Source organism: Chelonia mydas, chromosome 1 (genome assembly GCF_015237465.2).
Source record: "Chelonia mydas isolate rCheMyd1 chromosome 1, rCheMyd1.pri.v2, whole genome shotgun sequence".
Taxonomy (NCBI): Eukaryota; Metazoa; Chordata; order Testudines; family Cheloniidae; genus Chelonia; species Chelonia mydas.
This window is the reverse complement of record NC_057849.1, coordinates 199,989,320-200,011,952: the sequence shown is the minus strand read 5'-3', so window position 1 is coordinate 200,011,952 and position 22,633 is coordinate 199,989,320. Positions and strand designations below refer to the sequence as shown.

General features: G+C 48.1%; 1 protein-coding gene across 1 annotated transcript; it reads right to left on the bottom strand.

Moving 5' to 3' along the window:
- Nucleotides 1-7,881: 7,881 nt before the first annotated feature.
- Nucleotides 7,882-21,660, bottom strand: TEX55 (testis expressed 55). The gene is made up of 4 exons (XM_037891968.2): nt 21,423-21,660; nt 19,138-19,491; nt 16,630-16,692; nt 7,882-15,976 (listed from the first exon to the last, which is right to left on the bottom strand). Exons 1-4 carry the CDS (start codon nt 21,438-21,440, stop codon nt 15,872-15,874), a joined length of 540 nt encoding a protein of 179 aa, XP_037747896.2. The 5' UTR covers nt 21,441-21,660; the 3' UTR covers nt 7,882-15,871.
- Between the last annotated feature and the right edge of the window lie 973 nt (nt 21,661-22,633).

The window sequence follows — 22,633 nt, the reverse complement described above, 5'->3', positions numbered from 1 at the left end:
TTCAGTTTCTAACCCAGGGTTGCAGAGGAACATTTGAAAAAAGGAATCCTAAAGCCTCCAAAAACAAAAATAAAAAGAGCCCAAAATGTATTCTTCTTAAAATCTGATTATTTTAAACCAATCTCATAATTTTGGGGGGCTTGGCTCATAATTGTTGAGTGCTTGGGATTGGCAATACTCAATTTTACTTTTATTCATTTTTAAAAAATTTTTTCCTTTGCCTGCCTCGTATTTCCATAAATAATTGTGGCAGTGTGTGTTACTTTTGTTAATATGAAATTTCCTGCATTCTAGAGATCATTTTTTTAAAATTCAGAGCCCGAAAAGCCATAGATAGGGATACCTCAGCAGCAGACCTGAAAATTAAGGGTTTGATCCTGCTCCATTAAAATAAATGGGGTATTTTCCTTTGACGTGAATGGGAGCAGTCAAGTCTTAAGTCCTGTATTATTATTAACTTAGCATCCAAAGCTGCACTATAAGGCATAAAAATAAAGAGGAGAAATAAATGGAATACATCTTCCTCTAATTAAATCTCACCTTCAGCCGTCTTTTGTTTAGCTAATGAACACTGCTTTGGATGAAGGAGACTGTAGGAAACTAGAAGTGTATTTTATTAGTTGAATGGACTACACAGTTGTGTCAGTTTCCAAGGATCTCCTCTTACTGGGAGTTGAGCAGCGTCAGTTACCAGTGCTTTGCATGTTTGACTACAAAGTGCTTTGAGATGAACTGTACTAATATTAATCAGTGCTCAGAACTCACCCTGTCAGACTTAAACTGGTGCATATTAACAGAAATTAGCTGCAAGGACTGTGGCTCAAAGGTGTTGGGAGATCCATAGTGCACAGCAAGTGGATGCAGCCAGAGTAAGTGCTTCCCTTCTATTGAACAGGGCAGACAGGATCTGTTTGTGCAGTTTCCCCTTAGCTCCATTATAATTCAGCTAGACAGTCAAGAGGTACCAGCGGTAGGCACTGTGGCTGGTGTCCCTCTCTATGTGATATCATGGTATGATCTGGAGGGACAAGCTGAGATGCTCTGTGTTGTGAATTGGAAGCAGAATAAAGGTGAGTTTGAAGTATGTTCACAGGGTTCTGGCATTCCTAAGAAATAAGGCAGTCAGGAGCGCACTGGGGAACCTGGATGATAGTGGCTCTAAAAGACATTAAAGAAGAAAGGATTGTTCCTTGATAAACATGGACCAAAGTGGAGACCCCAGAGGGTCTCAGACAAAGTCTAAGTCCAAGGAACCCCTTAAGGAAGCCTTGACAAGCAGCCATTCCCTGAAGCATCCAAGAGAACATGCTTGTCAGAAGACTGGCTAGGAGCAGATCCCCTGGAAAACAGGTTAGTTTCCTGTGAATGGGAGCCAGACCAAAGGGAAAAGTTAATGGAAGATTAGACGGTGGCTAAGTGTGCCTCAGTGATACACAGCATGATTGCAACAACTCACCCATGCCATCCTGTTTCTTTTCCTGTAAAGATAACTAACACCCCTTTGATTAAGAATTTCTCCTTTCCAAACATACATTGGGATGCAGCAAAGCATTACCAGGTATGATGAAAACCACAGAGCAAGGAAAGTGGGTGTCCAGGAGACAGAACTCTTGTGCCCATGCCTTAGACAGTTCATTTCAAAGGGTGGCCTTGGATCCAGTAGAGCTGCTGAAAGGTATCTCAGATGGTCTGTACTACAAATTATTGTGAAACTCTGGCCTTGTGGCCTGCAGGGTCTGAAAGGATTGCAGGTGCCTTGGTGGGCCAGCCAGTCAGGGTGTGGTTCCAGCGCTCAAATGGCCCTGGAGCTGGAGAGGGTTCCAGCTCTGATATTCCAGATTAGGGCCAAGGACTGTGGATATTTGGATCTAGCAATGGCCCTGCTATAGCACACATACACACAAAAATCTGTTCACAAAAACAACCAATGTGTTGCCCATGCAGCACTGTCCAGAACCATCACGTTGAAAACTGGACTTCTCTTGTGTCACCTCTTGCTCTGGCTCTGGCTCTGGCTCTGAAGGGAACAAAGGGATTTCTTATTCATGTGAATTGTCACAACCAATTCCCTTGATGTTACAAGGGAGAAAAGACCACTGTAACGGGTGTGCACTAGCTACTAGTGCATGTTAGCTATTGCACATTAACGCCCAGTGTGGACACTCTTCCTGTGCACTAAGAACGACTTTGTGCGAATTAGCTTAATGCACTTTGGAAGTGCTTACTGCACAGTAAGAATGGCCATACGGGGAAAGAGTGCAGAGTAGCCAGTGCGCTTTAAATTCACACCCTCGCTTACTGTGCATTGACGTGACAAGCTCTGTGCAACTACACATTTGAAGGTTATTTGGGGATACCTAGTTCCCTCAGACCCTTCCGGTTTGCCTCCCTTAGCAATAGGTGCTTCTCTTCCAGAAAGATGGGCCAGAATGGAAGGGGCCCCTTGCCAGCTACATATGGTTGCCTGTCCCCATCCAATTTCAGATGCACTTACTGGAAGCCAAGTGTAACAGGTATCTCTCTAATCTATCTTGGTGCCTATACCATGCTCTTCCCCACAAGATCTGAGCAGTGCCAGTAATACTAAGCATAACCAGATGGTTGCAGAATGAGAGTCCTGAGGAAATGAATGGGACCTGTGTTGGCTTGAGCAGAAAGTGGAACTCTGAGCATTGTGACAATCTGTAAGATGAAAAATGGGTCTGATTGGGACAAATCCCTCCATTACCTCTTCCACATTGGCGAGGGGGTGGCTGGAATCTCATCTCCACACTGTCATTAGCCAGAGGTTTGGGGGCTGTCCAAAATACTTTTCATGACACTCCAGAGCAGGTGAAACAGCCTCATTTTAGGAGTTTGATAACCAATCTGAAACTCAGGCCAAGTTCCCTGAGAAATTAATGAGGTTCGTAAACCTTGGAGTAAGCCTGGAGCCAGGTTTTGGGCGAGCTGAATGTATCGTTCTGGTTCCAGGTGGATGACATATGGACCTGCAGTTTGGCCTGCAAGGCCCCGAACATATTGATTGCATTCCTATTCATAGCCATGCTGCGGTGCAACTGGATTCAGAGCCAAGCTCACTGCTTGCTTTTCCAATCTGAAGAAATCGCTGTAAATACATACTGTCCCCTAGTGGACACATATGGAAATAGCTGAAGTTCCACCTGTTGGCCTTTGTGGACGGTTTTTAAAAACACCTGACATACACTGTGTCCCTCTGTAAAGACACAGTTGAGCTTTCACCATCACAACCTTCTCATGTATGGTGCCAAATTCACACCAGCAATATGTTATCCGTGCAGGGGTTCCCAAACTTCATTGCACTGCGATCCCCTTCTAACAACAAAAATTACGACACGACCCCAGGATGGGGGACTGAAGTCTGATCCCCACCTCCCTGGGTGGGTGGGGGGCAAAGCTGAAGCCCAAGGGCTTTAGTCCCAGGCAGGGGGCCTGTCACCTGAGCCCCGCCACCCAGTAACCCTCCCCTGGGATTGGGCCCTGTTCCCTCTGAAGCCACAAATGCTGGAGGAACAGATAGCTGGTGTGAGTTCCCCACCTTCCTGGGGGGCTCAGGCATCTGGCTTGAGCCCTGGGGTGGCAGATGGCAGGCTCTGGCAGTGCAGTGGCTGGTTCCGGCCAGAGGCTCTGACCATGAGGCTTCGGGCTCTGGGCTTTGGCTGCATAGCACCGGGCTCCATCCCCCATTCACAAGGCCTAGCGGGCTCCATCCCCCAGCCACAGGGCTCTGTCCCCCAGCACCGGGCTCACCACCACCCTCATCTCCCGCAGCCCCTGCTGCCTCCCTCAGGCTCACCACTCCCCTTATCACCCCTGCTTCCTCCTCACCCACCTCCCCATCCAAGGCTCGATTTGTCCCCCAGCTTGCCAGGGCTGAGTAAGTCTGCTGTGAAAAGTGATATTTGTATGTTTGTTAATATCGCTTTTCATTGCCTCTCAACTAGCTAACAAGTCTCCTGCTGTGAAAAGTGCTATTAACAAACATAGAAATATCACTTTTTTACAGAAGCAGACTTACTAGCTATCAAGTCTAAAAAAAAGTAACCAAAAAAGCAAAAGAAACAATAACAAAAAAAGACAAGCATGTGCAAAGCACCTTATTTATGTTTCTATTCTGTTTAGATCCAGTAAAAAACAGAGACAACTATGTGTTATTTTTATTATTAAGTCTGCAATAAAACCTACATAAATAAATTACAATGATTTGGACATGTAGATGTGCATATTTATTTGTTTTCCCTAAAGTTAAGTATTTTAGGAAAAATTGTCAGCGTGGCGGGGGGGGGGGGGGTGCCTTCCTCTGAATCACTTAGCAGAGGCCATTGCCAGAGACAGAATCCCGAACACGGTGGGCCACAGGTGTCACTTGGACAGTAGAATAGGTCTAATAGGCTGCATGTTCCTATTGCATATACCGTTTGTCTAGCCCTGGAAGTGTGTCTGGGACTCCTCTGGTACTGAAGACCCCTGTCCACTCTTCAGTCCCTTTTTGAAAACCCATGGCTGCCATGCTGCCGACAGGGAATGCCATTGGTTTGTATTTAAAAAATCCCTTTGTATTATTCGCCTGCCCTAACCTCTGTCTACCTGTCCGCCTGTCCTGAGACTGTGAGCTCTTCAGGGCAGGGATTATCCTTGAAGTATGGAAACATCTAGCACTATGTGAATGTTACCAGCACCAAAAAAAAACAATGCTAATAATTTCCATGTGCTCCCCTATCTGTCTGTATCCAGCTGGATCTCTTGTTTTATATTTAGATCATAAGCTCTCTGGAGCAGCTTTTGTTTTTGTGTTCTGTGTTTGTGCAGCATAGAGCATAGTGGGGCTCTACTCCCTAACCAGGCCCCCTGGGACTGACTGTAATACAGTTAACAACATTCGTAATAATTCGGAGTGTCTCAGCCCCACTCCTTAATTGCCCAGAAGAGCTGCTACTGACTGCTGCAGAGCCTAAGGCTATGGCTACACTGGACACCTTACAACGGTGTGGCTGGGCCGTAGCAGCTGTGCTGTTGTAAGGTGCGCAGTGTAGCCGCTCTTTGTTGCTGGGTGAGAGCTCTCCCGGTGACAAAATACCTCCCCCCCCCAATGAGGGGCGGTAGCTTCGTCAACGGGAGCGTGGCTTCTGCCCACACAGTCCTGTTCACACCAGCGTTTTTCGTTGTTAAAACTTCTGTCAGTCATGCGGGTGTTTTTCATACCCCAGAGTGACAAAAGTTTTAACGATGAAAGTGCCAGTGTAGACAAAGCCTTAGTGTGTTGGTTCTACATCTCCCATCTCCTGCTGCCTTGAGGAATGAGTGATTAGGAGCAGGAAATTAATTTAGGTCACGCCAGAGGCAGTGCAGGGCAAAAAGCAACCACAAAATGTTTGATTCTTCCCTGGTGTAATTCCACTGCTGCTAATGAAATTACACCAGTAATTACTCTGCCCTTGTATGTTCTGCATTTCCAACTTACATAGCTTACCCCAGCCTCTCCTGGATCCTGGCTGGAAGTGCCACTGAAGTAGCCTTCTTAGCTCTTGAAGGACAATAAGTGCCTTACATTAGTCACTGGCAATCCCTCCAGCTGGAGAAGTAGGGTACTAGGTGCTCTGAACATAATCACAACCAGTTCTTAGTGGGATGAATGAGAGCAGCTATCGGTCCATTTATTCATCAAAAATATTTCTGGTGCACCCATCATTGCACAGTCTGCAATCAGTTTCAGATTCAAAATGAAGAATGCATTGAAACTGCTCATAAAAGGCTCTCCTTTCTTATTCCTCGTGCTCTGTCCACAGGTCTATCTTCAGCCTTCGTTACTGAGAGAAGGAGTGATGGATATGGCAATTTCCTGCAATATCTTGGGGGAAATCTTACTGAATTAAGGTTAAGCATCTTTAGAGTCCATTGTATTAAATGCAAAGGGTATGTATTATTGTGGGTCTGGATACTCAAAGGACTATATTGAACAACGTAGCAGATAAAAATCAACTTTTGGGATAATACATGTGAAGTGGATTTCCTGTGAAATAGCTAGGGGGAGGTGAATGCAAATTCTTCGCTCCGCCCCCCGCCCCAGCTCCTCCCTCCAGTTATGCAAAAACCCAGCCTTTGAAGCTATGCCCTGAGGAGAGAGTGATTGTCTGCTGATAATCTGTTCTAGAGTCCCAAGATCAAAGGCTCAAACTGTATAAAAGAGGGATTCACAGATTCACGGGGATGCTTGTTCTGAGCTAACACCTCCCATGAACTTGTAACTACAGAACAACCTCTTGGGATATGATGGACTGCTCCCTTGCTGGAGCCCTTGTTAGAGTTGGGGTGATCTCTGGTAAACTTAGTAGCCTGTGTGTAGGTTTGGCTATTGTGTTAATATGTTTTCTCCAGAATGCTTTCACCTTAGAAATGAATGTGCTTGCTTGGAAAGGGGTGTGTGGTAACTTCTAACCATGGGCAATTTCACTGTTTATAGCTGCTGGAGAGAAAGCAAAGGGCAGCCACTGGCCTGCTTAGGCAATCTGGCTTGCTGGGGAACTCACAGTATATGTGGGGAACCGTGCAGCCTGGAAAAACCCTGGTCAGGAGGGAAAGAGGCGTGGGTCTCTGCCCAAGAGAGGTGATGGCTGAGGGGCCAAGAGCCTAGAGTGGGTGCCCTGGCTGCACCATGTGGGAGGAATACAGGTGCAGTTGCCTTAAATTGTGACAGAAGGTTTTGAGAAAAGCTGGGCCTTGCAGCTTTCTCTGAAAATGGTCCAGACGGGGCTCATTCTTGCTTTGCACCCAGGTTAAAATGAAGGTGTAAAAGGGAAAACCGTGTGCCTAAAGGAGCTCAGCAGCATTATGGATGGGATATGGACCCACTGACCTGCTATATTTTCATTGTAAGCTAACATGCTCTGACTCCACTCCCAATAGGGAATACCCACCAAACTTACCCTCTTTACTTAAATTTGACTTTAATATTAACTTAAATAGCAAGGTAACACAGAACTCAGCTAAAGCATTCTCCGAGGCTTGGCTGTTGCCAGGGTTTTTTCATGCAGGACTCCTCTGTCCCTGCTTTCAGTTCCTTCTGTTTCAAATGCATTCCTACTCCGGAGTTGGCACAAATAGGACGCCACTGATCCGATAACAGAATAAGACCATGTCTACGCTACCACTTTTGTCAGCATAACATATGTTGCTCAGGGGTGTGAAAAAACATATCCCTGAGTGACATAAGTTACACTGACTGTTACCAGATATGCCTGTTACTTTGGGGTATGCTCATTTATTAGGGTTACTCTTCTGGGGGGGGGGGGGGGCGTGTTCTGTAATTCTATTAATGTACCGCTTGTGTCACTTGTGTGTTCATATGGAGCTCTACTCCTCCCTTCTGCAAGTCCCCTCCCAATGGAGCTACCCTGCAGGACCTAGGTTCCCCAGGACTGGGTTCCTCCAGCCCTAGGACTAGATGAACACACACACACACACACACACACACACACACTAACAGAGCAAGTCTGAGCGGACCGGGTCAATCAGCACTCTCAAGCTGATCCCCTTATATGTCCCTGTACTCAATGGGCTGGGTCAAGCAGCACCTTCAAGCTGTCACCCTTATGTGCCCCTGGTCTCAATAGGCTGGTCTGAGCAGCACTTTCAGCTGCCCCCCCTTATGTGCCACAGGTTTAACACGTCCCTATCCCCACTTTCACGTCACAATTGTACTGGTAGTAACCCACTTGATGAGCAAACCCCACAGGATTTTTGGGCGCTACAGGGGTCTTTAGCTTAGGTAAAAGAAGTGTTGCTGCAGAGTAAATGGGGGAAGCTAAAAACACAAAAGAGTAAAGTTCAGGGAGAGAGAGAGAAGCAACCAGCTTAACCATAAAAGTTATTTATTGAATAATGATAACTACACAAGGAGAGCCTAAACCAACATAACATACATTATTAAAGGTTAACACCTGAGGTAGAAAAGAAAAGAGAGAGAGAGAGAGTGAGAGGGAGGGATCTCACCCACTCCAGGAGGCTTGAACTGGTCAGGGTTCCCAGGTGATGGTGGAGGCTCAGGGTCCTGAGTGCTGGAGTCAGGCAGAGCCCCCAGAACGATCAGTCAGAAAATAGAGTCCCAGTAGAACTGATACAGAGTTTGGATCCATGCATCAGAACACTGACTGGAGGGTGAGCAGGGATTTTTGCAGAGAAAATACAATGGTTCAAGGGAGAACACTAGATTTGTTTATGGGTAAACTGATGACTTAAGGGTTTTCTTTAGGCTAGACAATAGGAGCTGATCACTCTTGGCTATGGGTGATGTTTTCTTCCAGGGAGCTCACAATGCAACTAGACTGCTTCAGTATTTTGGATATCAATCAAGGATTTATTACTAGAATTGGTCTGATAATTGCTGAGCTGGGTGTGTGCAGGCATAGGTTCATTAACATCTGGAGCAGAGATTCCCATGATGCAGTGCTTCCCTGCTTTTCTAGTCCCAGAGCTAAGTGCGGTTCTCTGTTCTTCATTCTTTATGCTAATCCCTGTCCCATCTTTCATGCAGATGAGGCGAGGGGAGTTGTCTCTGTTCTTCATTCTGTATGCTAATTGAGATGTCTTAATCTTGTCACCCTTGTCAGGAGGAGTTTAGGTGTGTCTCCCATCTGCCCTTCACTGCTTTCTGCAAGTTTTTTTCTCTGATGGGTTTTGTTTTAAGGAGAGGCTGGTACGGGGTGTCTTTCATGAGTCAGACAGGCTGGATACTGTGCCCTGGTTCCCCAAGAACACAGAGCTGACTGGTATCACGATGGAAGCGCTGGTGTGGGCAGTGCCATGTCAGCAAGAGAGCTTCTCCTGCTGACACGGCTACTGCCATGGAGATAGTTTTATTATGTTGATGGGAGAGCTCTCTCCTGTTGGCACAGAGCGGCTACATGAGCGATTTTATAGCAGCGCAGCTGCATTGGTACAGCTGTGTTGCTGTAAGTTTTCTAGTGTAGACATGGCCTGAAAGTCAGCATAAATAATCTGTCTCCAGGGTTCTAGCATCTGACATCAGGGTGATCCAGCAGAAGAGCTCTGCACAGTCTTATAACATGCCAACCTACCAAACACCTCTATTACCTTTCCATTATGTCACTGTTATGTGTGTGTGCACACACACACACACACACACTTTCCCACTTAATGGCTTGAACCTGCAGCCTATACCATGTTCAGACCTGTGATGGGGTGTACCCCCCACCTGCCCTGCAAGAGCTGAATTAGGCCAAATGGGCCCAATCAGCGAATTAACCTGCCTAGGTTGTGTGGAGGGGGCTAATTAGAAGGAAGCTCATCTATAGGGAACAGGCGAGGCATCTATAAAACCAGGAGTCCAGCAACAGTGTGGGGAGCACCATGGAGGAAGCCTGTGGACCCTCTCCCTGAGGAGGAGAGGCATAGGAAGGATGGTAGGAAGGAGTCTGGAGGTGTGAGCAATAAGGTTGTGTAGATGCAGACCTTAATTGTTCACTACAGAGCTCTGGACTGTTCGGAGCAGAGGGTGGGCCTGGGTTCCCCTACCAACCACTGCAGAGCGGTATTGCTAAGGGCAGTAACTAGGAAGACTGCTGTAGTCACTGCAGGAGTGACACAGTCAGGGCAGTGGGTGTGAGGACTGCCCGTAGAAAGAGACTCTGAAAGACACCCTGGAAGGGGAAATCAAGTAGTGACCTGGCTGAGTCACAGAGAGGAAGCTGCAGTCCCTGGTGAGACAGAAGGGATGCAGAGTGAGAAAGAGACAGTGCTGGAGTGCAACTGCAGGAAGAGGTGTTGGCCTGTCAGAGCTAATCCCCAGAACAGCCAGGAACAGGTGCCAACCAGCAGTGAAGAGTGCTCTGTCGCAAGACCCTAAGAGTACTATTCATGTGTGCAAGGGCTCCTGAACAAGGCCCTAACTTTGTCCCCCAAAGACTAGAGACCTGACTCACCACTGACTAACCAAAGTTTGTTACCTGTGTAACACCTTTGAAATCAATGGAGTTACACCAGCTTTAAGAAGTGTCATGCAGTGATTATTCCATCCCAATGAGTCTTTATCAAGCAGTAATGCACCATGCCATAAGCAGCTGGCCATTGAAGAGAGAGCCCATCTATACATTCTGTCTGATGTAAAAAGCACAGCAGCCAATTAAGCTGCCTAGGCTGATCTTTGGAAAAGAACTTTAATCATCAGAGATATAACATTTCTATGCACACGATCAGAGGCTGTACTCAGACAACACTGTCATCTTGCTGCTCATTTTAAGACCCATGCAGAGATGTTGCAAAAAATTCTGTTCTTGGCCTTAGATCTAACCGATCAATTTGGAGGCTGATATGATTTCTTTGTGGGCAGTCCCTACAAGTTCAGCTCATGGGGGTCATCCTTCTATCATTAGCAAGGATCCACAGAGCAGCCACTCCTATGACCAGGAGAGGCTGAGGGAACTGGGATTGTTTAGTCTGCAGAAGAGAAGAATGAGGGGGGGTTTGATAGCAACTACCTGAAGGAGGGTTCCAAAGAGGATGGATCTAGACTGTTCTCAGTGGTAGCTGATGACAGAACAAGGAGTAATGGTCTCAAGTTGCCATGGGGGAGGTTTAGGATGGATATTAGGAAAAACTTTTTCACTAGGAGTGTGGTGAAACACTGGAATGCGTTACCTAGGGAGGTGGTGGAATCTCCTTCCTTAGACGTTTTTAAGGTCAGGCTTGACAAAGCCCTGGCTGGGATGATTTAGTTGGGGATTAGTCCTGCTTTGAGCAGGGGGTTGGACTAGATGACCTCCTGAGGTCCCTTCCAACCCTGATATTCTATGAGGCCCACAGCTCTGTATCATGCCAGTGCTGAGTGTCATGCCTGTGTATGTCAGTCAATGGACCTCTCTGCAACAAAGATAAATCTCATCTGTGCAGGTGACAGAGCTTTCTTGGATGCTGGTCCTTGACAGTGGTATGAACTACCCCAGGAGATAAGGACCATTGCAATCTCACCACCTTCCGCCCCAAGTGCAGAGGAGTGTGTACATTAATAAAACAAAACCAAAAAACCCCTAACCAAACAAGACACTCCATTACACACACTTCTCTCATTCTCTCTGCAGGGGGAGAACTCACAACCAGACATGCCAAACCTGCGAAAAAAACACAAATTGGGCTTGTTTTTGGCTTAATTGGCTTGTGAGTTGCTTGTTGGCTAGTTTTTGGCTTGTAGCTTCTTTTATTTAGATTGGCTCCTGGCAAGCAGGGGCAATGGGGGGTGGGCAAGGGGCAAGCAGGAACACAGTGGGGGGAAGAGAGTAAGGGGTTCACAGCGGGCCCACCATAGTCCCAGATGGCACGCTGGAGGGATCTAGTCACATAGAGTGTTGGGGTTCTTACGGATTGGCTGGTTTTGGCCTTGTTTTAAAATGGGATAAGCTTGATTTTTGGCTTATTGTGAAAGTCGGTGTGCTTATTTACCACGTGAAGGTTGGCAACTGTGCTAACAATGTGTGACAGATGTTAGTCACGTTGCTTAATACACCACTGGAAATCACTCAGGTACTACGGTGATGAGCACAGTTTAAGAACCTATAGAGAATAGTCAGCTTTGTATATGAAATAGTCTGTGGGATGGTACCATGTCCCACAGTGAACTGAGAGTTCCTTCAGAGCATTGAAGACAACAAGAAGTTTGCCAGTTGCTATTAGAGATAGTTGTGCCACTCTGTATCTACTTATCAACAGGGAACCATGGCTTAGGGGGAAACGTTACAGAATAGGGACAGCCCTTCCAAAGGTAAGACTGCAACTAAGTTTCCTTTTTAAACTCTGATTTGCTTCCTCTTCCCCTTGACAGAACTCCCCCCCACCGCGCAAGGCATACCACCCTCAAAATTATCTGGTTCTATCTGGGGCTGAGGTAGATTTTTTTTTTCTAATATGAAGCAAATCAGACAAAGGGGTTCTGATTTATGACATCCTAAATAGAGATGTCCAGGTTCCACATAATTCTTCTGACAGAAAGGACAGTGATTAAATCTACTTTACTGGACTCCCTTAGCTGAGATACCCAGGTCCAAAATGTAGTGTTTAAAATTTGATTTTAAGAGTTATTTAAATTTCATTCTGTAATGTTGCCAGGAAGGTCAGCTCTGGCAATCTGAATACAAGACATCACATGATTGCTGGAGACCTTAGCTTTCATTTTTTAAAAAAAGGTAAGCCTCCAGCCCTTTTCCTTGCAGAGATAGAGCTAAAAGTGTAATGTGGTCAACTCGGAAGGCTCGTCAAAGGGGGCGAAAGAAATTTTTCCATTGGAAGGTTCACAAGTAGGTCTCCCTATTTCTGTGAGCTGCAGGAAGTTCAGGGGGATGGGTAATGGCTGCCCCCATCAAAGCGCTGTTCTCAGCCAGTCCTTTCTCCTAGTGGACCTCCTGAGGAACAAGAGCGAGATTTTTCTTAGTTCTACAGTCCTCACCCCAACTCTCTTGCCAACCATAGGCAGCCAGCTCCAGTCCTTCAAACATCATGCAGTTGAAAGGAATGGAGCTGTATTCCTGTGCACCTCCTGGTCCCTGCAGGAGAGGAGCCTTGTTCCTGTGGACCTACAGAAATTTGCAGGAGTTCAGCTCCCTTTATGTGCACCCATGGGAAGCCTCCCCTCCAAGAATGGGTGGAGATGTTAGTAGCAGGAGTTGATGCGATCAGCAGACCACAGAGGTATTCTTTCCCCTGGACTGCCTAAGGACTGCCAGTTTGAGCCTCCCCTCTTGCAAAACTCATAGGATTTGTGGGAACAGGCCAGGGCTCCTCTCCAGCCAACCTCAGGGCTATTTAAAAGAAACTGAGGAAATTCCCCCCACAAAAAACTTCAGTAATGTGATGTTACGGCTGCAGGCACAACACGTGGCCTTTCAGGAATGTTAGAAATTAAAAAACAAACAACAAAACACAATACTTAAATGTTAGAAACCCAGTCAATTCATTAAAGTTAAAGTTGCATTTTTTAAGCCAGGCACCCCTGGCATTTTAACTCTGTTTCACAGCAATATTCTGACAAAAGAAACAGAAAGACACACTAACTTATCCATCTCAAATAAAGTTTCCTTTGATAGGTGGCCACAAAAAGCTAGAAAGCCTCAGTCTTAATCATACAGTAATGCTGCTGCTTTCCAGCCTTCCTAACAATCAGACCCAGTGCACATCAAAGGGTTTTACAAAAAGTCTTGGTTAGACAAATACCACCAGGTTGAAAACAATCATTCCCCCATATTTCATTAAGGGTCCAATTCTCTCAGGTGTTGAGGGCACTCAGGGCCAGGTAGGCACCTAATGGGAATGTCAAAAGTGCCTAAGTGATTCAATAGGACTTAAGTACCTAACCTGCTAAAGCGGCAAAGAGTCCTATATGGTGCCACAGGACTCTTTGACAGGTTTCAGAGTAGCAGCCGTGTTAGTCTGTATCCGCAAAAAGCATATGCTCAAATAAATTTGTTAGTCTCTAAGGTGCCACAAGTACTCCTGTTCTTTTTGCGGATACAGACTAACACAGCTGCTACTCTGAAACCTGTCAAAGAGTCCTGTGGCACCATATAGACTAACAGACGTATTGGAGCATAAGCTTTCGTGGGTGAATATCCACTTCGTCGGATGCATGTAGTGGAAATTTCCAGAGGCAGGTATAAATATGCAAGCAAGAATCTGGCTGGGATAACGAGGTTAGTTCAATCAGGGAGAATGAGGCCCTCTTCTAGCAGCTGAGGTGTGAACCCCAAGGGAGGAGAAATTGCTTTTGTAGTTGGCTAGCCAGTCACAGTCTTTGTTTAATCCTGAGCTGATGGTGTCAAATTTGCAAATGAACTGCTGTGCAGTATGTAGATAGCAATGGATTTTTCATCTTCAGTCCATTTGGTATGATGTCCATCCATTTGCATTTGGAAAGGAAGATGATATCTGTCTGTACTTGTGCAAGTTTCTTCATGAGGTTGATGGATTTCCACTCCATACGGCTAAATGTAGTGCCTTGCATGGTGTCAAGTATCAGAGGGGTAGCCATGTTAGTCTGGATCTATAAAAGCTTTTACAGATCCAGGCTAACATGGCTACCCCTCTGATACTTAACCTGCTAAGGACACTTAAAAAACCCACGACATGCTTATTAGCATCTTTAGACACCTAAAGATCTGTAAAAACCTGGCCCTCCATGCCTTACAGGATCATGCTCTATTTGTAAAAGAAAGATGGTACTCACGTGCCTCTAAAATGGAATACAGTAGATTAACTAATAGTTTTGAGTGCTTGGAGATCCTTGAGTGGAAAGGACCGGCATTAGGTAACTATTCAAATGGCATTAGATACAGAGCTAGCATGTGACTATATACAAACCTCAAAGACCTAGATCATGCAATTAAAGCACTTACCTAAAAAGAGCAAAGGTCAGCGTGGTGCCAAAACAGCACACTAAGTACTGGAGATAGGTATGCACGAAATCAATTGTAAAGCCAGTGTTCTACAGTTCACATTTTCTATACCATCTTTCTTTGTCTCCAGTATAGGCAGACATTTCTAAGGGGGCAGAGATAGGCACTCAGATACTATGGTAATGAGGAACATATAAGTAGGGTGACCATATGTCCCCTTTTGGCCAGGACAGTGCCTTTTTTAAGCCCGGTCCCGGCCGTCCTGACTTTTTTGGAAAAAGTAAGCATTTGTCTTGTTTGGTCTTGCCAATTTGATCAGTTGGCAAGAACAAACGCGACAAATGCCCACTTGTGTCAAAAAAGTGGGGTGTGGAGGAATGTGTGTGGGGGGGCAAGTGGCGATGCTAGCCTGATGCAGGGGGTGGGAGGCAGGGCGCTGCCGGGGGGCAGGCAGGGCTCAAGCAAGCAGTAACACCAGCCCCATATGGGTAGTGGGAGGGCAGGGCTTGGGTGAATGGCTCAGGCCCCGTGGGCAGTAGAGGGAGGCTCGGGTGAGTGGCTCCAGCCAGCCCCTTGGTGGAGAGGGGTGGCGGGTGCTTGGGCCACACCTGCACGGTGTCCCGTTTTCCTTTCGGATGTATAAGTAACTTGCATGACAGATAGATAGATAGATAAACGGTAATTTGAGTTACTTGTTTGAGAAGTACCCTTTAACTCTAAATTTCCTGGGTTTCTAACAGTTGTTTTTGTTTTTTATTCAACTAGTATTTTTAAGAGGTGATATGCTCTGAAGCCACACATATGTCCCTGCAACCTTAACTTCACCTTCTAGTTGTGTGTGTATAGGAATTGTATATGCCATGGCAGAGAGAAGAATACAAAAGGACAGAGTGATCTGAACTCAGCAGGGATAGCTGAGGGGGAAACCGCCCCTTCCAGTGTGGGACAAGGGGGTTCTGGGAGGGAGAGGAACAGAGACAGCCCCTCCCAGTGTGGACACTGGAGTTCCAAACTGTTATATAGTGGATTGTTATATGACAGTTTAGGACAGACCACGCACCAAAACAGAACAGAGATGGTAGAAACGTGTGTAAGTGTTCAAGGGTGGTTGGATCTATAGCCATTAAATCTGTTGCTGTGGGTTTGTGCTGTTGTCTGTGCATATGTGTGATCAGAGCTGTAGAGTCTGTGTTCACAGAAAAGTAGCCTCTGTGTGTACAAGCTGTGTGGTGGGTTCGGCAGGAATGTTCAGAGGGTTGTGTGTGTGTGTGTTTCTTAGGAGGTTTGTGTATCGATAACATGCAGTTGCATAATTTACAAGCAGTTGGAAGCACAGCACCCAGAACAAGAGAAGCCAGGAAGCTCAGTTACCATCAGACCTGTTCAAAACCATTTCTACCAAGTGTGCAAGTGCAGTGTTAGCCAGAGGCCCTGTGCTAACAACCATGTTGCCAAGGTCACTGGTGGCCACCAGGAAAGTTCTCTGCTGTGTAGAAGCTGTCACTGCCCAGCTCCTCCTCCTCCTCCTCCATTTCCAGCTGCTTGTTCATCATGGAGTGCACCTGGGGAGGAGAAGAAAATGGTCAAGTCACTCTCCAATGCCATAACACTGGAGCCCAGAGATAGCACCACAACTGCTTCTGCCAGCTCTGAAAACTGAAGTACAGGACAAGGCTTGGGCCCCTTCAAAACCAGTGGGGACTGTCTCCCAGGGAGAGGGGAGTGATGAAAGGGATCCTCTTTCTGCCCTTCCTTCTCTTCTGTCTTTACTATAATCCCCTCCTATACCGTGTTGTGCGCCCCCCCCCATTCTCTCCCCATCCCCACTGTCTCTCACTCCACAAGCTTTTAGTTCTCTGTATTTTAAAACCCTCCCATTGCTGATAGATCTTTCTCTGTCCATGATCCTCCCCTCACAATTCCAGACACTGTCTTGAAGGACCTATATACCGCACTGTCTCCTTCCCTTCCACACACTGACTCTACTCTCCAGCCTTGTTTCCTCAACCTGCCATGTCCTGCCCCTTTAAAACACACTCAGACCCTGTCATCCAGGGCATTCTTCCCCTGTCCTATCCTCCTCCTTCCAAGTGCCAAGACTCATAGCAAGAGGAATATTCATGGCTTCACTGCGGCTCTGGCCTGCTCAGCCACAATTGGATTCTGCTGCAGACCTAGAAGACAGGCTCAGTGTGTCCCCCAAAAGACTCCATACCTGCAGCAACATGAACTGCAAGGGGTCATCGGGTTTCTCATACACCAAGTTTTCAGTGATCTCCTGAGAAAGAAAGTGAGAGCATTTTTAGATTTCCTTGCTGAAGGCGGGTAATAGATTCAAGGATGCAGAAAGTTCTGCTAAGGGCAGGGATGCCCAGTCTTTTGGGATGAGATTACTGAGTATTTGGGATGTGGTACTGGACGTATGAAAAAGTAAAGAGGTGTGAGCAAGTAACGGAGAACTTGTAAATACTGGTATTGATAGAAACAGGTACAGGAACATTTGGAAAATGCGAACAAATACAAATGAGCTAGACTGGACAATATGTCATGGGAATCGGATACTAAGTTTACTCAACCACTGGCAATTATGGTTCAGAACCCATGGAAAATGCTGGAGGCACAAAGGATTGAAATAAAGCTAATAGGTTACTGGTCTGCTGAAAAGGAAAGAAGAATGATCCAGGCAATTACCACCCCGTAAGTCTAACTTTTGTTCCTGGATTTTAATATTTGTTCTATTATTTTTAGCTGTAAACAATTTGGAGCACAACAGGACCATGAGCAATAATGCAGGACCTGGACTGATAAAGACAAGAAAAAAAAAAGCCAGCTTCCCTTCCTCTGCAGGTAGCCAAAGGAGACGAAGAACCCGCCCACTCCCCTCTCAAAAACACTCACTGCCTTCCCTCCCAGGAGCCAGGGGAAGAAGGATACTCTCCCTCCTGGTTCAGTGGGGGCTGGGGGCACCAAAGAAAGAAAGGCTAGACTTGTGGCTAAGGCTCTGGACTGTCACTTAGGAGACTTTGATTCAATTTGTGCTTTTTCCCCTGTGACCCTGGGCATGTCACATAGACTTGTTGTACCTTAGTTCCCCATCTGTAACATGGATTTAATAGGTTTCAGAGTAGCAGCCGTGTTAGTCTGTATCCACATAAAGACATCAGACAGACAGCCCTCCTACCTGAAGCAAATACTCTCCAGCAACCACGCACCACACAACAAAAACACTAACCCAGGAACCTATCCTTGCAACAAAGCCCGATGCTAACTCTGTCCACATATTTATTCAAGTGACACCATCATAGGCCCTAATAGCATTAGCCACGCCATCAGGGGCTCGTTCACTTGCACATCTACCAACGAGATATATGCCATCATGTGCCAGCAATGCCCCTCTGCCATGTACATTGGCCAAACCGGACAGTGTCTACGCAAAAGAATAAATGGACACAAATCTGACTTCAGGAATTTTAACATTCAAAAACCAGAAGGAGAACACTTCAACCTCTCTGGCCACTCAGTAAAAGACTTAAGGGTGGCAATTTTGCAACAGAAAAGCTTCAAAAACAGACTCCAAGGAGAAACTGCTGAGCTTGAATTAATATGCAAACTAGATACCATTAACTTGGGTTTGACTGGGAGTGGCTGGGTCATTACACATATTGAATCTGTTTCCCCGTGTTCAGTATCCTCACACTTTCTTGTCAACTGTCTAAATGGGCCATCTTGATTATCACTACAAAAGGTTTTTCTTCTCCTGCTGATAATAGCTTATCTTAACTAATTAGCCTCTTTCAGTTTGCATGGCAACTTCCACCTTCTGTGTATGTGTATATATATATATATCTTCTTACTATATGTTCCATTCTATGCATCTGATGAAGTGAGCTGTAGCCCACGAAAGCATATGCTCTAATAAATGTGTTAGTCTCTAAGGTGCCACAAGTACTCCTGTTCTTTTTATGGATTTAATAATACTTTATTTCTCCTACCCTTTGACAGTCCCTGCCCTAAATCTAGATAGACAATCACAGGACAAGGCCTGATCTTGTCTTGGCCCTCCAGGTACTATTGGAGTAATAAATAATAGATTCTCCATAAAAGTACTTTCAAATGGCTTCAGTACAGGGATTTTTGGGGGGAATGAGAAAGGAGAATGGAGAAACAGAATCCTCCTTTCCTCTCATTTGTGTTGTCACATCAATATAGAGTCTCCATCCTGGTCAATTGTACATAAGCCATTTGCAGGAATGGAAATGGAAAGCACCAAGGATGTGCTGCCCCCAGCTCCACTAACTGCATACAGCATATATCCCCCCCTTGCCTGCCCTTCCTCCCTCCACACTTTGATTGGATATGGCCCTGCTGCTTGGGGATGGGAATGCCTGTCAGATACATTTCTTCTTTTGTCCCCATTCTCTTCCCCTTCCTGCATGCAGTCACCAGAAGATGATATAATGCGGCATCACCAAATAGGATCATGACCTGGGGTGACAGCCACCTGGCTGGTCAAGTTTCCTCCCTTATTTAGATCTGCTTTGACCACTGGAAATGATCAGCCTTCCAATTTCCATGGTTTGGCCATGAGCCAATATGAGGCAAGGAGCGGAGGGAGCCTGTGGACAGACATTTGACTCAGTACAGTATTGACAAGCTAACTTTAGGTTTTGTTTCTCAAGTGAGTCACTGGGGGAAGAAGAGGAGATGGAAAGGAAAAGTTCACCTGAAATATCTGCAGAATGTTATGTTTCTCCATGTACATAAGGGAAACTTCAAAGGGGTCTTCATACACCATAGGCTTTTCAACTTCTGGTGATTCGACCACTGCTGCTGATTCAGCCACAGGTGCTTTCACTACAGTCTCTGCTGGTTCAGCCACAGGTGGTTTGATCACAGTTGTTGGCAATTCAGCCACAGAAGATTTGGCCACAGACCCTGGCAATTCATCTGTAGGTGACTGGTCCACTGATGTCGGCAATTCGACTATAGGTGACTGGTCCCCAGGTGACTCAATCACTGCTGCTGGTGATTCAACAGGCTCCTGCGCTTCAGTCATTCCTACTTCTTCAGGCTCAGGCTAAAACATTTAACACATTTAAAAAAATATTTTAAATGCATAGACTTGTGCACTAGACACATTACGTTACTACACCCTTTTATATGAGAGTGGGATGAGGTCCAGGATTCCTTTGTAGCTATAGCTCCTACAGCAAGGGCTCCTCCACCATTTGCTCTAGCACATATTTCTGGGACAGGCTGGCACTGGCGTAGGCTTCATCTCTTTCTAGTATGACTGAAAAGGGGAATATGAATTTTCTATTCCTCATATAAGAGATGCTACTTTCTGGGTGAGAACCTGGCTTCATAGAAGTCAATGAATGACAAAACTCTCATTGACTTCCATAGGGTCAGGATTTCAGTCTCTTTCTTTTCCATCTCAGAAAGAAGTTGAAGCAACACATGGCTCTGCAATCCTACCTTCTCTAAGAGGCATCTATTTTTAAAACTCAACAGCAAATAAGAATATCCAGAGCTGAGAGCTTATACAAAACAGTGCTTTTCATCCTTAGATGGCAGTGTGCTTCAGTGGGGGCTAGAGTCCTGGGGTGGGACTCAGGAGACCCAAGTTCTGCTCACTACTCTGGGTGACTGGAGGCAAGTCACTTGACCTTTCCCTGTCTCAGTTACCCCACTGGTAAAATGGGGATGATGATATTGACCTGCCTTGTTCAGTACTTTCAGCTGTATGGACAATAAGGGCTAGGTATTATGACAGTGAGTGAATACCACTCTGCCCATTTGACGGCGGGGAGGGAAACAAATGAACAGAGAGCAATGATGTGTCCAAATTACACACACAGCCAGTCAGTGTGACAGGCTGATAGCTGGTAGCTTGGCTCCGTGGTGTGGTTTTGGGATTTGCATTTTATCAGACACACATTGTGCGGGGTGAGAGTCAGTGTTGTATAAAGGAGGCAGTGGGGGTGTGTGTGTGTGTGAGGAAGGGGGGATGATAGGTTGGGCAATGCGGGGGGGGCAGTGTGTGCATGTGTGAGGAGATGTAGAGGGGGCAGCAGGTATGTGTGTGTCTGGGGGTGTGTGTCTGGGGGGTGATAGGTTGGGCAATGCAGGGGGGCAGTGTGTGGGGAGATGTAGAGGGGGCAGCAGGTGTGTGTATGTCTGGGGGTGTGTGTGTCTGGGGCGGGTGATAGGTTGGGCAATGCGGGGGGGGCAGTGTGTGAGGAGACGTAGAGGGGCAGCAGGTGTGCGTGTGTCGGGGGGGTGTGTTTGAGGGGTGATAGGTTGGGCAATGCGGGGGGGGCAGTGTGTGAGATGTAGAGGGGGCAGCAGGTGTGTGTGTGTCTGGGGGGGTGATAGGTTGGGCAATGCGGGGGGGCAGTGTGTGCGTGTGTGAGGAGATGTAGAGGGGGCAGCAGGTATGTGTGTGTCTGGGGGTGTGTGTCTGGGGGGTGATAGGTTGGGCAATGCGGGGGGGCAGTGTGTGCGTGTGTGGGGAGATGTAGAGGGGGCAGCAGGGGTGTGTGTGTCTGTGGGTGTGTGTGCCTGGGGGGGTGATAGGTTAGGCAATGCGGGGGGGGCAGTGTGTGAGGAGACGTAGAGGGGCAGCAGGTGTGCGTGTGTTGGGGGTGTGTGTTTGAGGGGTGATAGGTTGGGCAATGCGGGGGGGGGGGCAGTGTGTGAGATGTAGAGGGGGCAGCAGGTGTGTGTGTGTCTGGGGGGGTGATAGGTTGGGCAATGCGGGGGGGGGCAGTGTGTGCGTGTGTGGGGAGATGTAGAGGGGGCAGCAGGGGTGTGTGTGTCTGTGGGTGTGTGTGCCTGGGGGGGTGATAGGTTAGGCAATGCGGGGGGGCAGTGTGTGCGTGTGTGGGGAGATGTAGAGGGGGCACTGGGGGCCAATGCCAGGGGACACGGTGTGAGATGTGGGGGGCGCAGGGGCTGCGGGAGGGCGTTATATGGGGGGGGAGGCGTAACCCGGCGGGGTCTCACCTGCCCCGGCCCCTCCATCCCGGAACAGAAGCGCGGTTCATCGCCCAGCCGCCCCGGCCTTTTCTGTCTCTCGGCGCCCACCGTATGGTGGGGGCGGGGGGAGAGAGGGGAGAGACGCTAGCAGCGATCGCCATGGGAACAGCAGACCTCTAGCTCCGCCCCCTTTGTCCGCGGGGGGCTGGGGCGGGGCCGAAGCCCGGAGAGGTCACGTGGCTGCCCGGCCTTACGGCTCCTGCCGGCCATCTCGGCATCGGGCGGAAGGGGCCTAGCGTTCTAGGGCTGGGCGGACACGTGCTGCAAGGGCTGGGCTCGTGCCGCCGCCGGGCGTGGGCAGCCCCGCGCGGCCGGCGGCTGCAGCGTCCCCCCGCAGGGGGCGGGGCCCTGCCATGGGTGTGGAGCGCGCTGGCTGCGGGAGAGGAGTTGGGGCGTGGCGGGACGCCGGCGGGCGCGTGGGGGTTTGGCTGTCAGCGCCCTCGAGACCCGGCGGCGGCGGCCAGGGGCTGTGCGCGCGCGCCGGGCGCCTGGGGGCCGGGGTGGTTCTGCTCTGCGCGGGCCCCCTGCAGGAGGTGGGCAGCGGGAGAGCTGGGGCAGCGCTGCGGGGCGGGCTGGCTCAGGCACCGAGCCCGGCCTTATCCACGGCGCTGTTGGTGTTGAGTTGCTGTCTGGTGTGCTCCCTGGCACCTGCGGCTCCGCCGGTCCTGCTGGCTGTGCGGGGGGCACTTTCCTGCACGGGACGCGCCCGCCGGTGAGAGAGAGCACCGTACAATGATGCTGTTGTGTGCACACGTTAACTGTGGCCCTGGGGCTCCTGCAAGGCTAACCGTATTTCCCAAAAGTGAGAACAGTGACGATGCAAGGTGACTTGGGCCGGCCCCGTGCAGGGCTGGCCCGAGCTGCCCGTTGTCGCCGCTGGCCGAGTTGCTCGGCGTCCCTGCTTGTCACTTACCCTGCTCCATAGGACTGACGATGGCCCAAGTCGCCTGGCGTCCTCACTCGCCCGAGCCGTCTCGCCTCGCCCGAGCCCTGCTCCAAGCCCAGGCCCTGCCGCATGGGGCTCGAGCCACCATCACAGACATCACAACTTTTTAGGCCAAACTGGGCGTTCGTCCCGTTTGCTCTTGCCGAACGTTCCTCCGCGTCACCACAGGGCAAGAGCAAACGGGACAAATGCCCAGTTTGGCCAAAAAAGTTGTGCCGTCTGGGACAGAGCT

Excerpts from the sequence above, each read along its gene's own strand:
- TEX55 (XM_037891968.2), bottom strand. Across the intron at positions 16,693-19,137 it reads ACATTCTGCAGATATTTCAG|GAGATCACTGAAAACTTGGT; the intron begins GTGAACTTTTCC and ends TTTCTTTCTCAG. Across the intron at positions 15,977-16,629 it reads TGCAGTTCATGTTGCTGCAG|GTGCACTCCATGATGAACAA; the intron begins GTATGGAGTCTT and ends TCTCCTCCCCAG.